Source organism: Salvelinus fontinalis, chromosome 2 (assembly GCF_029448725.1).
Source record: "Salvelinus fontinalis isolate EN_2023a chromosome 2, ASM2944872v1, whole genome shotgun sequence".
In the NCBI taxonomy this organism is placed as follows: Eukaryota; Metazoa; Chordata; class Actinopteri; order Salmoniformes; family Salmonidae; genus Salvelinus; species Salvelinus fontinalis.
In genome coordinates, this window is record NC_074666.1 from 70,944,195 (window position 1) to 70,959,431 (window position 15,237).

General features: G+C 41.9%; 2 protein-coding genes across 4 annotated transcripts in view; one reads left to right on the top strand and one right to left on the bottom strand.

Moving 5' to 3' along the window:
• The window catches only part of cyth3b (cytohesin 3b), a 50,411-nt gene extending 40,251 nt beyond the window's left edge, over positions 1–10,160 (top strand). Inside the window, exons 10-13 of the mRNA XM_055884301.1 lie at positions 2,570–2,646; positions 3,039–3,110; positions 3,523–3,677; positions 5,179–10,160. Of these exons, the coding sequence (XP_055740276.1) occupies positions 2,570–2,646; positions 3,039–3,110; positions 3,523–3,677; positions 5,179–5,251 (377 nt within the window). The 3' untranslated portion in view covers positions 5,252–10,160. The remainder of the gene's footprint in view (positions 1–2,569; positions 2,647–3,038; positions 3,111–3,522; positions 3,678–5,178) is intronic.
• Positions 10,161–12,755: 2,595 nt separating this feature from the next.
• cacng5b (calcium channel, voltage-dependent, gamma subunit 5b) overlaps positions 12,756–15,237 on the bottom strand; it is a 19,603-nt gene continuing 17,121 nt past the window's right edge. For all 3 annotated transcript variants that reach the window (XM_055884303.1, XM_055884304.1, XM_055884305.1), the window contains exons 5-6: positions 14,753–14,898; positions 12,756–14,246 (exon numbers count right to left, since the gene is read on the bottom strand). In XM_055884303.1, the coding sequence (XP_055740278.1) occupies positions 13,986–14,246; positions 14,753–14,898 (407 nt within the window). In that variant the 3' untranslated portion in view covers positions 12,756–13,985. The remainder of the gene's footprint in view (positions 14,247–14,752; positions 14,899–15,237) is intronic.

A 15,237-nucleotide genomic window follows, 5' to 3' on the forward strand; every position in this document is an offset into this window, starting at 1 on the left:
CCAGGACCTTTACACCAGGCGGTGTCAGAGGAAGGCCCTAAACATTGTCAAAGACCCCACCCACCCCAGTCATAGACTGTTCTCATTACTACCGCATGGCAAGCGGTACCGGAGTGCCAAGTCTAGGACAAAAAGGCTTCTCAATAGTTTTTACCTCCAAGCCATAAGACTCCTGAACAGGTAATCAAATGGCTACCCGGACTATTTGCATTGTGTGCCCCCCCAACCCCTCTTTTTACGCTGCTACTACTCTCTGTTTATCATATATGCATGGTCACTTTAACTATACATTAATGTACATACTACTTCAATTGACCCGACCAACCAGTGCCCCCACACATTGGCTAACCGGGCTATCTGCATTGTGTCCCACCCACCACCTGCCAACCCCTCTTTTACACTACTGCTACTCTCTGTTTATCATATATGCATAATCACTTTAACCATATCTACATTACATGTACATACTATCTCAATCAGTCCGACTAACCGGTGCCTGTATATAGCCTCGCTACTGTTATAGCCTCGCTACTGTTATAGCCTCGCTACTGTACATAGCCTCGCTACTGTTATAGCCTCGCTACTGTTATTTTTCACTGTCTTTTTACTGTTGTTTTTATTTCTTTACTTACCTATTGTTCACCTAATACCTTTTTTGGCACTGTTGGTTAGAGCCTGTAAGTAAGCATTTCACTGTAAGTTCTAGACCTGTTGTATTCGGCACACGTGACAAATAAACTTTGATTTGATTTGTAACTCAAAAGTATAAAATTGGATCAGGGCTTACTTCTCTCTTGTTATATCTGTCTATTTCTACGCTTTTTGTGTGACATGTACAACATGGTAGCCCAGTTTACCCAACTAATACACAGATAAGTGTGTGTGTGTGTGTGTGTGTGTGTGTGTGTGTGTGTGTGTGTGTGTGTGTGTGTGTGTGTGTGTGTGTGTGTGTGTGTGTGTGTGTGTGTGTGTGTGTGTGTGTGTGTGTGTGTGTGTGTGTGTGTGTGCTGTCTTCCAACAGGGTAGTCTTCTCAGCATCCCTGCCTCGCATCTCTGTGTGTTTCATTTCAGCTGAACGCTACACTGTATTGGGCTGTAGTTGCCTGAGGGGGAACACTGTTAAAAACTATTTCAGCTGAACGCTACACTGTATTGGGCTGTAGTTGCCTGAGGGGGAACACTGTTAAAAACTATTTCAGCTGAACGCTGCACTGTATTGGGCTGTAGTTGCCTGAGGGGGAACACTGTTAAAAACTATTTCAGCTGAACGCTACACTGTATTGGGCTGTAGTTGCCTGAGGGGGAACACTGTTAAAAACTATTTCAGCTGAACGCTACACTGTATTGGGCTGTAGTTGCCTGAGGGGGAACACTGTTAAAAACTATTTCAGCTGAACGCTGCACTGTATTTGGCTGTAGTTGCCTGAGGGGGAACACTGTTAAAAACTATTTCAGCTGAACGCTGCACTGTATTGGGCTGTAGTTGCCTGAGGGGGAACACTGTTAAAAACTATTTCAGCTGAACGCTACACTGTATTGGGCTGTAGTTGCCTGAGGGGGAACACTGTTAAAAACTATTTCAGCTGAACGCTACACTGTATTGGGCTGTAGTTGCCTGAGGGGGAACACTGTTAAAAACTATTTCAGCTGAACGCTACACTGTATTGGGCTGTAGTTGCCTGAGGGGGAACACTGTTAAAAACTATTTCAGCTGAACGCTACACTGTATTGGGCTGTAGTTGCCTGAGGGGGAACACTGTTAAAAACTATTTCAGCTGAACGCTACACTGTATTGGGCTGTAGTTGCCTGAGGGGGAACACTGTTAAAAACTATTTCAGCTGAACGCTGCACTGTATTGGGCTGTAGTTGCCTGAGGGGGAACACTGTTAAAAACTATTTCAGCTGAACGCTGCACTTTATTGGGCTGTAGTTGCCTGAGGGGGAACACTGTTAAAAACTATTTCAGCTGAACGCTGCACTGTATTGGGCTGTAGTTGCCTGAGGGGGAACACTGTTAAAAACTATTTCAACTGTGTGTTGCCTCCCCTCTATACCCCTCAGCTTTGGTATACCCATGCTACAAAACGTAACAATCTTTGCTTGGGGGTTTGGTATGTGTGTGCATTTAGTTGCCAAGTACCAACAGCAGAGTTCATTGGCTTTGATCTTTCAGTGTCTTAGGTCCACAGGAGGAAGATGGGCTGTTTTAGAGGAAGTGTAATGTCTCTCTTCTCTCCTCTTTCTCTCTCTCTCTCTTTCTCACTCATCTTCTATTTCTCCTGTGCCATTGGTATACATGCTTTACGTACAGTATATAGATTTTCTGCTGTTGTTTGAGACAAATCTCACAGCAACTTTATTTATTTATCTTGGCTGATTTATAACACTAGAGCTGTCATGTTATTGTGGTCAAGGCGGCCATTACTTTGCCTACTTTCCAGCTCTGGTCTTGTTGGAGTGCCTTCCTCCTGTTGTTCCTACTGTGAGGAGTATGGTGGAGGCTGTCAGTCTGTCACTAATTCCATGGTGTCATCACTTCCTGTTTCCTCTTCCTATTTCCTGTCTCAGGGGGAAGAGTGAAGACCTGGAAGAGAAGGTGGTTCATCCTGACAGACAACTGCCTGTACTACTTTGAGTACACAACAGTAAGTATGTGTGGTGCATGCGTGTGTGCGACCACAGTATTGTAGGCAAGTACGCTTTTTGCCTGTGTGTTTGTACATGCGTTTATACGTGGTAGTATAACTGGAAGCTTTTTATCACAGCATCTTTGTCATAGCATTTGCCTCTCTATCCAGAGATAGCTGCTTTATCAGCAGTCTGTCCTCTACCCTTGTATTATCCTAGAGGATCATATCATTATCTCTCTGTCCTCCAGACGGCCTGGCTGCCAGACACTAACATCATTAGTTATATTAGAGAGAGCAGAGCAGAGGGGAATGAAGGTTGTTTTCCAGTCTATGAAACAATGTCACAGATCATGTCTTGTTCTCTCTCTCTATCTCTCTCTCTCTCTGTCTCTCTCTCTCTCCTCCAGGATAAGGAGCCTCGTGGAATCATCCCCTTAGAGAACCTCAGTATCAGAGAGGTGGAGGAACCCAGGAAACCAGTGAGTGCTTCATGATACTGCATCACATCCCTTCTGAAACCTTATTGTGTCACTATTATATTAGGTGGCACTGGTAGTCAACCTCAGCCACAAGGTTCCACTCACCAGTGGAGAAACCCAACTCATGATATCACCAGGGGTCAAAAGTCAACATAGTCTTCCATATTTCTAGTCATGTATTTGACCTGGAACATGTAACCTAGTTGAGGATAGGGTCTCTCTAATTGTTGTGCAATACAAACACCCTTTCACCTCCACCTTGTTGGGATTATGCTACAATGCCAGTACCCACTCAACTCAACCATCTCCTCACCCATCAGAACTGATTGCTGGGGAAAGACACTAGGGTTACCTAAAGTGTTGGACCACCCTTTCACCACTAACTCCCCCCCCCCCCCAAACCCCCCCCCAGAACTGCTTCGAGCTCTACAACCCCAACCACAAGGGTTCGGTGATCAAGGCGTGTAAGACGGAGGCGGACGGCCGGGTCGTCGAGGGCAACCACACAGTGTACAGGATATCGGCGCCCACGACTGAGGAGAAAGAGGAGTGGATCAAGTCCATCAAGTAAGATTCCTGACCGCCACATTTACTATTTAGGCTACAATGCTAGTTAGCTTCCCTCCACTCCCCACCATATTCACTATTTAGGCTACAATGCTAGTTAGCTTCCCTCCACTCCCCACCACATTTACTATTTAGGCTACAATGCTAGTTAGCTTCCCAAAACCACTCCAACACATTCACTATCTAGGCTACAATGCTAGTTAGCTTCCCAAAACCACTCCAACACATTCACTATCTAGGCTACAATGCTAGTTAGCTCGCCCAGGGGAAATACGGGAAGGATTAGTTATCGCTTAAAGCACCCCGGGGGATGGGGATCGAGCCCAGCTAGCCTGGCCAGGAAAGGAGGCTCAAAACTGGGCGTAAGCCCCAGCGCTTCCCCCCTGTTGCCACAGATTCTAACCATTACCATGCAGTGTGTGTGTTATCTTCTCCAGAGGGAGTCAATAAGGATTTAGCCAAGATAAAAGGCTTTTATGTCAATCACATTTCCTCAGTAAAATAAGGATGGTCGTATAGTCACGCTCCTTATCCTCTTATCTTTAATCGCGATTTAGGACAGTTTTTAAACAAACAGTTAAGACTACTTTTAGGGGACCATCTGTGTGAGTTTGGAAAATTCTGAACTAGGCTATGAAGCTCTTATTTAACTGTATCAAATAAATGTTATGTAGGCTAACTCAATATATTTGCTATACTGTAGCGCCATTGTAATAAGTCAATATTTGGTATCACATTCATATCCATTTCAATGTGCCGCAATGTATTTTCATGGATAAACTTCATCCTATTACATTCTCTGTTGAATTTATTTCCAGAAAGAAAGGCGCCCCGGGGTTTCTTCTATTGTTTTTCTGAAATTAGGTTGCGGTAAATAACCAAAAGCTAAAAAAAGGAGAGGAATTGTTGTCATAGCTCAGAGACATAGTCGTATATGGGGGACAATGTAAAGGGAGTAAGAGAGAGAGAATCCACAGTGGGGGGTTGAGCCGGTTTTGGCTTTGTGCTGGTGCTAACAGGATTTTACACCCGTGAAACTGAAACTGCGCTCTCTGCCGGAGCCAGAATGGCTCTGTGACTCACTTCGCTTTGTACCGAGTGCCTTCTCTCCCAGAAAAAGAGAGGTGGAGTGTCGATAACTTAGAGCACTATTGTTTGCCCTGCTCTCCAACCTATAAACCTGGAAAACTGCAGAGGGGAGAGAGTATGCTAGAATGAGAACACTTGGAAGTGTTCTAGAACAGGGAATCGGGGAACGACATTCCACAGAATCTCTGAAAGAGATGGAACCGGAGTGCTGAGGAAAATAAGAAAAAAGGGGGTGGGTAGGTTTTCTTCAGAAACCATGGAAACAAAACTAGGTCACCGAACAACCTTTTATTTATTTGATCTAGTTAGTTAAGGCAGCGGTTTGTAGAAATGTGGCTGCATTTCCATATCAAAGATGCTCAAGTTTCCCCCTGGCGTATTATTATTTATTTGTTTTGATTGGCTGTTCCAGGGCGAGCATCAGCAGGGATCCCTTCTACGATATGTTGGCCACCAGGAAAAGACGGATTGCCAACAAGAAATGAGGAGGGACATTCCTTCCAGGGACACCCCTCATCCCAGGACATCCCAAACTGGGACACCTCAAACCCCCTTTCCTCAGCCCACCAATCCTCTTCCCCAGACAGATCTTACTCATGAAGTTAAACCCCACTTCCACACTCCCCCTCCCTCCTCACCCATCCCTCCCTCCACTCCCACGGACAGACTCCACTCATGAAGTTCCCTCCCTACTATCCCTCTCCCCCTGGACCCCCAGAACCCAACTTGTCACTAGAGAGATGGTTGGCCAACCAAAGATAGCCATCTGACCCTTCAGACCCTGATAGAACCCGCACCCGGTCTTGAAGACAACGAGGACAGGCTCCGGTCTTGAAGACAGCCCCCCTCCCCATTCTGGACACTTCCCCAGCCGTGGCTGCAGTACCAGGGGCTGGAGTTACAGGGATATGACGTCCCAGGACTAAAGCAGAGGACCAATATATGTACCAACACAGGGAGACATCCTTCTATAGGACCAGTGTGGTTCAGCCACACTACAGATTACCAAGGGAAGCCAGTGGGATGTATTAACATGTATTAACACACATTCTCTCTTTCTCTCTCTGGCTTTCTTGTCTCTTTACTCCCCCGCACTGCCCTCCTGTGTTCCCCACATTCCATCTGATTACTTCCATGTGTTTCTAGCAGGGGTTGGAACAGAAATTATTTCCCAATCATTCCATTCCGAGCAGAAAAACATTTTTTTTCATTCCGTTCCAGTGTTCCGACCAGAAAATAAAGTTCTGAACCAGTTCCAACCCCCCAAAAAGTAACAGCTTATATAGTTCCTTTTCATCAAATGTTTAACCTGTGAAATCAACATGCGTTTTTACGTTTAGCAAATCTATTTACTCCACCAATTAGTGCCATAGCAGCTTGCTATGGAACGGGTTAGATTGTTGTTTACATTTTTAATTGGTCACATAAGTGCAGGTGTGAGATGTGACTGAAATTTCATGGGTGGGGCAAGAGAGAGAGAGAGAGAGAGAGAGAGAGAGAGAGGTGGATATGGAGGGGGCTTGGCTTGAAGCTCTAAACATCATGGCAGGACTTGAATTAGAATGTGTGTAGGGTATTACTAGCCTTATAACTTCACTGAATTACCAAATAGTTTATACTAGAATTGATTTGTATTTATTTTTGGAACTCAAAAGAACATTATTACCTGGTTCTCAAGATTTGAAAATAACAGTTATGTTCCAGAACACTAGAGATCACTTTTGTACAAGGTTCTGTTTCTGTTCCTCAAAACATTTATTTATTTTTCCTGTTCTGTTCCCTGAACTGGTTCCAACCCCTGCTTTCTAGGTGTCTTCTGCATTTGGGCAACTTGAAAAGCAAAACTGCAATTTTTCACATACACATGCATGTATGTCTGTTTGTAGATATACCATAAAGTGCGTTTAGAAGTGGGTGTGCCAACTTGTGTGTGTATCTACACAGTATATATGCATGTATGTATGTATGTAAACACAGTAGTGTGCAAGCCAAGAGCAGACATTTAACACGACTATCTTAATGCCATCTCTGACATCCATTATACAGAAAAGTTTTTGTGTGATCATTTATGAAGATGGTAGAAAAACAGAGTTCCTCTTGTGAATGTTCAGGTGGATGGAGAGACATGGCAGAAAGAGGAGAGCGGATGTGAGAGATGGAGTGAGTGTGTCAGAGAGGGAGGGAAGGAGAGAAAGTTCCAGGGCTGCAGTAACCATACATGGACATGTGACCTGACCAGGAACAAATCTGGGCCTTACACTCCTGGCCCTAAACATAAGCCATGTAATCATCCCACTATGGTGCTCAACTCTTTTTCCCAGGTGCCATTGCAGCAGTTCTGCTGCAATCTCAGAATACAAAAGCTAGGTTAAGGCTGAAATTAGGAAGACAAAACCTAGAAAAACTACAACATTACAGTCTTGAGTCAGCTGGACTGATTCCATACATTGTGTGGACCACAGAATATTAAAATGTGCATACTTTTTACTTTGGTTGTGAATTATAGGGGTGGTTACATGGACCTATATTTAGTCTACGATTGGAGTGTCTGCAATGCAACTGAACAAACTTTGAAAATGTGTTGTAGTCTAAGAGTATGCTTGAATATGGGTTTGTGAAACAGTCCAATAGGGTACCAGTCATTTTAAGCTTTTCTTTCAGTGTCTCGAGGTCCAAACCTATGCCAACTGCATCAGTGAGGGGCGATGCGTTGATGTGACCCGTATGCTTTTCATTTGTAACCCAAGATCCTTGCTTGCTTTTTGTGTTCCCCTTACAAAATATAATCTACCATCTTGTTTGTATTTATTTTCTTTGTCAAATGGTTCCATTCTGTCCGTAAGCGTTAAAACTAAAGACTTAAGTTATGTATATGTAAATAATGTATAGGTTTTATGGGTCTCCTTTTTGTTGTTGTATGAATACTCTGAAACATTTTACACCTACTGGCTGTACTTTGCATCAGGTCAGTTTGGGGTCTTCTGTACACAAGTCAAAAACATGATCATAAACAAATACTATATAACGTGATGTCAGGAAAAGTCCATTTCCAGCAGGTATGAGGATGATAATGATGGCGATGGGGGTGATGATGTGGATGAATAGGATATGGGTGGTAGTAATACTGATGATGATGATGATGATGGTAAGGCAGATGTTGAGGATGAATAGGATATGGGTGGTAGTAATACTGATGATGATGATGATGATGATGATGATGATGATGATGATGGTAAGGCAGATGTTGAGGATGAATAGGATATGGGTGGTAGTAATACTGATGATGATGATGATGATGATAAGGCAGATGTTGAGGATGAATAGGATATGGGTGGTAGTAATATTGATGATGGTGATGATGATGATGATAAGGCAGATGTTGAGGATGAATAGGATATGGGTGGTAGTAATATTGATGATGGTGATGATGATGATGATAAGGCAGATGTTGAGGATGAATAGGATATGGGTGGTAGTAATATTGATGATGGTGATGATGATGATGATAAGGCAGATGTTGAGGATGAATAGGATATGGGTGGTAGTAATATTGATGATGGTGATGATGATGATAAGGCAGATGTTGAGGATGAATAGGATATGGGTGGTAGTAATACTGATGATGATGATAAGTTAGATGTCGAGGATGAATAGGATATGGGTGGTAGTAATATTGATGATGGTGATGATGATGATAAGGCAGATGTTGAGGATGAATAGGATATGGGTGGCAGTAATACTGATGATGATGATGATGATGATAAGGCAGATGTTGAGGATGAATAGGATATGGGTGGTAGTAATACTGATGATGATGATAAGGCAGATGTTGAGGATGAATAGGATATGGGTGGTAGTAATACTGATGATGATGATGATGATGATAAGGCAGATGTTGAGGATGAATAGGATATGGGTGGTAGTAATATTGATGATGGTGATGATGATGATGATAAGGCAGATGTTGAGGATGAATAGGATATGGGTGGTAGTAATATTGATGATGGTGATGATGATGATAAGGCAGATGTTGAGGATGAATAGGATATGGGTGGTAGTAATACTGATGATGATGATGATGATGATAAGGCAGATGTTGAGGATGAATAGGATATGGGTGGTAGTAATATTGATGATGGTGATGATGATGATAAGGCAGATGTTGAGGATGAATAGGATATGGGTGGTAGTAATACTGATGATGATGATAAGTTAGATGTCGAGGATGAATAGGATATGGGTGGTAGTAATATTGATGATGGTGATGATGATGATAAGGCAGATGTTGAGGATGAATAGGATATGGGTGGCAGTAATACTGATGATGATGATGATGATGATAAGGCAGATGTTGAGGATGAATAGGATATGGGTGGTAGTAATACTGATGATGATGATAAGGCAGATGTTGAGGATGAATAGGATATGGGTGGTAGTAATACTGATGATGATGATGATGATGATAAGGCAGATGTTGAGGATGAATAGGATATGGGTGGTAGTAATATTGATGATGGTGATGATGATGATGATAAGGCAGATGTTGAGGATGAATAGGATATGGGTGGTAGTAATATTGATGATGGTGATGATGATGATGATAAGGCAGATGTTGAGGATGAATAGGATATGGGTGGTAGTAATATTGATGATGGTGATGATGATGATGATAAGGCAGATGTTGAGGATGAATAGGATATGGGTGGTAGTAATATTGATGATGGTGATGATGATGATAAGGCAGATGTTGAGGATGAATAGGATATGGGTGGTAGTAATACTGATGATGATGATAAGTTAGATGTCGAGGATGAATAGGATATGGGTGGTAGTAATATTGATGATGGTGATGATGATGATAAGGCAGATGTTGAGGATGAATAGGATATGGGTGGCAGTAATACTGATGATGATGATAAGGCAGATGTTGAGGATGAATAGGATATGGGTGGTAGTAATATTGATGATGGTGATGATGATGATAAGGCAGATGTTGAGGATGAATAGGATATGGGTGGCAGTAATACTGATGATGATGATAAGGCAGATGTTGAGGATGAATAGGATATGGGTGGTAGTAATACTGATGATGATGACGATGATGATGATGATGATGATGATAAGGCAGATGTTGAGGATGAATAGGATATGGGTGGCAGTAATATTGACGATGATGAAAGTGATGATGTCCGAACTATAATGCTGACTGATAAAGTTGAATCCAGTAGAGTTTTTCTATGTGTTTGTAAGATATGACCCCTGATCTCAGAGCAGAATATTACCTTCTACTGCCCCTTGTGTGGGGCTATAGCTAAATGAACTTTTCTATCTCTGTAAAAGCTATTGGTCACATTGTACATTACGTGGAAAGCTGCATAAAGTATACAAAGACTACATCCGTTGTACGACGCATTTATTTATTTATTGAGTTTGACCTACATATTTGCATATGCAATTAATCACCCAGTTTATCAGTAGATAATATGCTGAAATGTATATTTTATTAAACTTAGTAGGTCATGGATCATAGGTTATTAAGTTCTTAATTTATGTTAATCATCTAAGTACCAACTGTCATCGGTAGTAATTATTTAAATAGTCGTTAGATACAATATTTGCCTGTTTTTTATATGGTGGAAAAGAAAATGTAACTGGAAAAAAACATGTCCTGAACAGTAACCAACCAACTGACGTCCAACCCATGTCTATGAACATTCTAATGAGTTTAGAGACAGATGGTCAATATGGAGTGGTGGGAAAAGTCTACAATGCAAGAAAGCCTTTACTGATGGTTAAAGTCTATGTGAAACCCTTTACTGATGGTTAAAGTCTATGAGAAATCCTTTACTGATGGTTAAAGTATATGTGAAACCCTTTACTGATGGTTAAAGTCTATGAGAAACCCTTTACTGATGGTTAAAGTCTATGTGAAACCCTTCACTGATGGTTAAGGTCTATGTGAAACCCTTTACTGATGGTTAAGGTCTATGAGAAACCCTCTACTGATGGTTAAAGTCTATGTGAAACCCTTTACTGATGGTTAAAGTCTATGTGAAACCCTTTCATGATGGTTAAAGTCTATGAGAAATCCTTTACTGATGGTTAAAGTCTATGAGAAACCCTTTACTGATGGTTAAAGTCTATGTGAAACCCTTTACTGATGGTTAAAGTCTATGAGAAACCCTTTACTGATGGTTAAAGTCTATGAGAAATCCTTTACTGATGGTTAAAGTCTATGAGAAACCCTTTACTGATGGTTAAAGTCTATGTGAAACCCTTTACTGATGGTTAAAGTCTATGAGAAACCCTCTACTGATGGTTAAAGTCTATGAGAAACCCTCTACTGATGGTTAAAGTCTATGAGAAACCCTTTACTGATGGTTAAAGTCTATGTGAAACCCTTTACTGATGGTTAAAGTCTATGAGAAACCCTTTACTGATGGTTAAAGTCTATGAGAAACCCTCTACTGATGGTTAAAGTCTATGAGAAATCCTTTACTGATGGTTAAAGTCTATGAGAAATCCTTTACTGATGGTTAAAGTCTATGTGAAACCCTCTACTGATGGTTAAAGTCTATGTGAAACCCTTCACTGATGGTTAAGGTCTATGAGAAACCCTTTACTGATGGTTAAAGTCAATGAGAAACCCTCTACTGATGGTTAAAGTCTATGTGAAACCCTTCACTGATGGTTAAGGTCTATGTGAAACCCTTTACTGATGGTTAAAGTCTTTGAGAAACCCTTTACTGATGGTTAAAGTCTATGTGAAACCCTTTCATGATGGTTAAAGTCTATGTGAAACCCTTTACTGATGGTTAAAGTCTATGAGAAACCCTTTACTGATGGTTAAAGTCTATGTGAAACCCTTTACTGATGGTTAAAGTCTATGTGAAACCCTTTACTGATGGTTAAAGTCTATGAGAAATCCTTTACTGATGGTTAAAGTCTATGAGAAACCCTTTACTGATGGTTAAAGTCTATGTGAAACCCTTTACTGATGGTTAAAGTCTATGTGAAACCCTTCACTGATGGTTAAGGTCTATGTGAAACCCTTTACTGATGGTTAAAGTCTATGTGAAACCCTTTACTGATGGTTAAAGTCTATGTGAAACCCTTTACTGATGGTTAAAGTCTATGAGAAATCCTTTACTGATGGTTAAAGTCTATGAGAAACCCTTTACTGATGGTTAAAGTCTATGTGAAACCCTTTACTGATGGTTAAAGTCTATGTGAAACCCTTTACTGATGGTTAAAGTCTATGAGAAACCCTTTACTGATGGTTAAAGTCTATGTGAAACCCTCTACTGATGGTTAAAGTCTATGTGAAACCCTTTACTGATGGTTAAAGTCAATGAGAAACCCTTTACTGATGGTTAAAGTCAATGAGAAATCCTTTACTGATGGTTAAAGTCTATGTGAAACCCTCTACTGATGGTTAAAGTCTATGTGAAACCCTTTATTGATCAGCAAACAGACATAGACAAGGTCAGAGTAATATGAGTTCCCCCCTTAATTGGCCAATAAATAGATACACAGTGTCTAGGTAAGGTGTGCAAATACATCTATTGAAAGAGGGGGACCGAGGTCTTAGGTAACATAGTGGGCAGATGGGTGTGTAAGTCCTGATTCTGTACCCTTCTGACCTGAAGGGGGATTCTGTCTGCTTTATAGTGTAAGTGATGCAACACTGACTCCCAGTGTATTGATGTGACATTACAATACATGGAAGCTAAATTTAAATCCAATCCATTAACCGGTGTTATGATACCAATGGTTTGTCGAGACTGGTGGTTTATACGGTTGTGGCTACCATTACAGCGCCATCTAGTTGTCACGTTGGGGATAGCAGTTGTTGACAACTAGCATTTCAGCTAAGCCCTAACACTTTTCCTACCCTTCATAATACTCCTATCCTGCTGCGTTAGTTCTCAAAACATTAATATCACGAAACTGGAGTTAATGAATGAAATTGCATTTCATCAACAGGCATTTCATTATAAAGATTTTGAAAAGTCTATTTATTTCCCACATTTAGATATTCTCCAGATATTGTACAGTACAGTTTGAATGCAACAGTTGCTATGCCGAAGGCGTGAAGCTGACTCTCAGAATTAATCATTTTAAGCAGCAACTACACATTTGACTTGTTTTACAATGGTTTGCTATATTCATACAATGTACAACAGTTCTACATATGCATGTATAAAAATCTGTCTCAGACTAAATACCAATTACTTTAAAAATAATTCATTTTTACATGATACAAAAACAAAGCATTGTTTGGGGGGAGATTCCATAACATGAAAACGTAATGTTGGCAGATCTGTGAGCCAGCAGGGACACATCAATTTAAAAACTCCAACATGAAGCAAACTACACTATTTAACACATTTAAAGGTGTAACCTGCAGTTGTTTCATCCATTTTTGGACCTTAAGAATATGATGTTATAATATTACAAATGCCTCATGTGCTTAGTTCAACTGTCGTAACCATCAGAAACCAAAATAAAAGCTTGCTTCACTCCAATGTTTGTAAACAAACACTATATACCTTCAAAACATGGTAACAATAATTTAGATATCATGGATGGCCAGTCCTTGCATCTATAGCTCTGTCTATGAATTTGAGAGTGGTTACATTTCACCAGCCCCATCCCCCCGCTTTTTACTGAAACGGATGGGGAGTTCACTTTGTTATTGTTTCAACTGCTGATTGCAGCTTTAACATAGTGACATGTATTGTTTCCGTTCAAACATTTGTGTAAATGTTAGTTTGGTCCTCGTCAAGTTAACTAAGCAGTGGCGTATCCTGATATAATAGAAAATACGTGAGACGTGAATACTCCTGAAGAAACTCTGCACTTTGCTGTCATCTGTAGGTAAGATGTGGCACAGCAGCATCAACTGTTGCCTCAGCAGCAATCATGGCTGGTAGTAGTTTTCAAACAAGGTCCAGGACGCAGCATCACAATGGGAACGAACAACAACAAAATAAAGAGACAGAGGCTTCCCTGTATATCTATTGGGACTGATCTCCCAGTAAACTATGCAGGCGGGAGGTTCTATCCACACCCAGCAACTTTCCTGCAACTCTCCACAGATTCCAGATAACTCAAAAAAGAAAAACGGAAGCTGATCTTAGATCAGTATCTAAAAGCAACATCACCTATGACTTCTCACCCTTGACCTTGGCGACCTGCCCTGACCTGATGACCCCTTCAGCAGGGTGAGGAGGAGACCTGGTCGTAGTCGGGGCACTTGAGCAGGGCCGGGTAGCTGGCGCTCATCTGGAGCGAGGTTTCGCTGGAGATGTCCGAGGGGCTGCGTCCGCGTGCCCAGGTCTCCGGGTGCAGGAACTGACCGGAGTGGTCAGAGCAGTTACTGAGGCGCGGCCGGTAGAAGCCGGGGTGGTGGCGCTGGTACATTTCCTCGGCTGTGTAGCGCTTCATGAACAGATAGACGGACATGACGCCCGCACTCTGGAGAGGGGAGGGAGGGAGGGAGAGAGAGAGAGACAGAGAGAGAGAGAGACAGAGAGAGAGAGACAGAGACAGACAGACAGGAGATGATAAAGGTTAGAGGACACTGCACTCTGTAGTATAGAGAGCCAGAAGACCCAGAAGAGGGTACCACACCAGCAGACGACAGGTAAACTAGTGATTAGAGCGTTGGGCCGTAACCGTAAGGTTGCTGGTTCGAATACCCGAGCCTAAAAGGTGAAATGCAAGGCACTTAAGTCTAATTTGCTCCAGGGGTGCTCTGCTACTATGGCTGTAGTATTTCACCTCACCTATACAGTGTATGTGACAATACAAAAACATATTCTTTGGTAGTGAACTATCATACAATGTAGATTTTTTCTACAACAAATCTTGTACCTCAGTGAGTGCATGTTTCTTCTTTTTTCTCATCTTATTCAACTGTCACCATGCACCTGCAACAAAGATAGCTCAGATGTGTGAGTGCCTTTAGAATTTTGAAGTACCTCAGTGAGCAGAAAGGAGATGGCAGCGAAGGCGAAGGACCAGCCGTACCGGTAGCTGAAGTAGGACTCACTGCTCTTAGTCCTGTTCAACATCTCGTCATTAATACTGGATATATACAGCACGAGACCTACCACCAGAGCCAGACCTGACAGAGAAAGAGAGGGAAGAGGAGGGGGAGATAACAGAAAGAGAGAGAGAGAGGGGGAGATAACAGAAAGAGAGAGAGAGAGGGGGAGATAACAGAAAGAGAGAGAGAGGGGGAGATAACAGAAAGAGAGAGAGAGAGGGGGAGGCAAAAGAGAGATTAAACAAACCTTCAAAGCCTGAACATCAGTCAGAGAAAGACACAGACAGACAGAGAAGACAGATAGTGATTGTGTTAAAGCAAGATAGACACCGTCACATTCTGTAGCTGAAGCAGAGACAGCAGAAAACAAGGAGGAGGAGGAGGGAAGAAGAGGAGAAAGAAAAGGAGGTGAGGAGG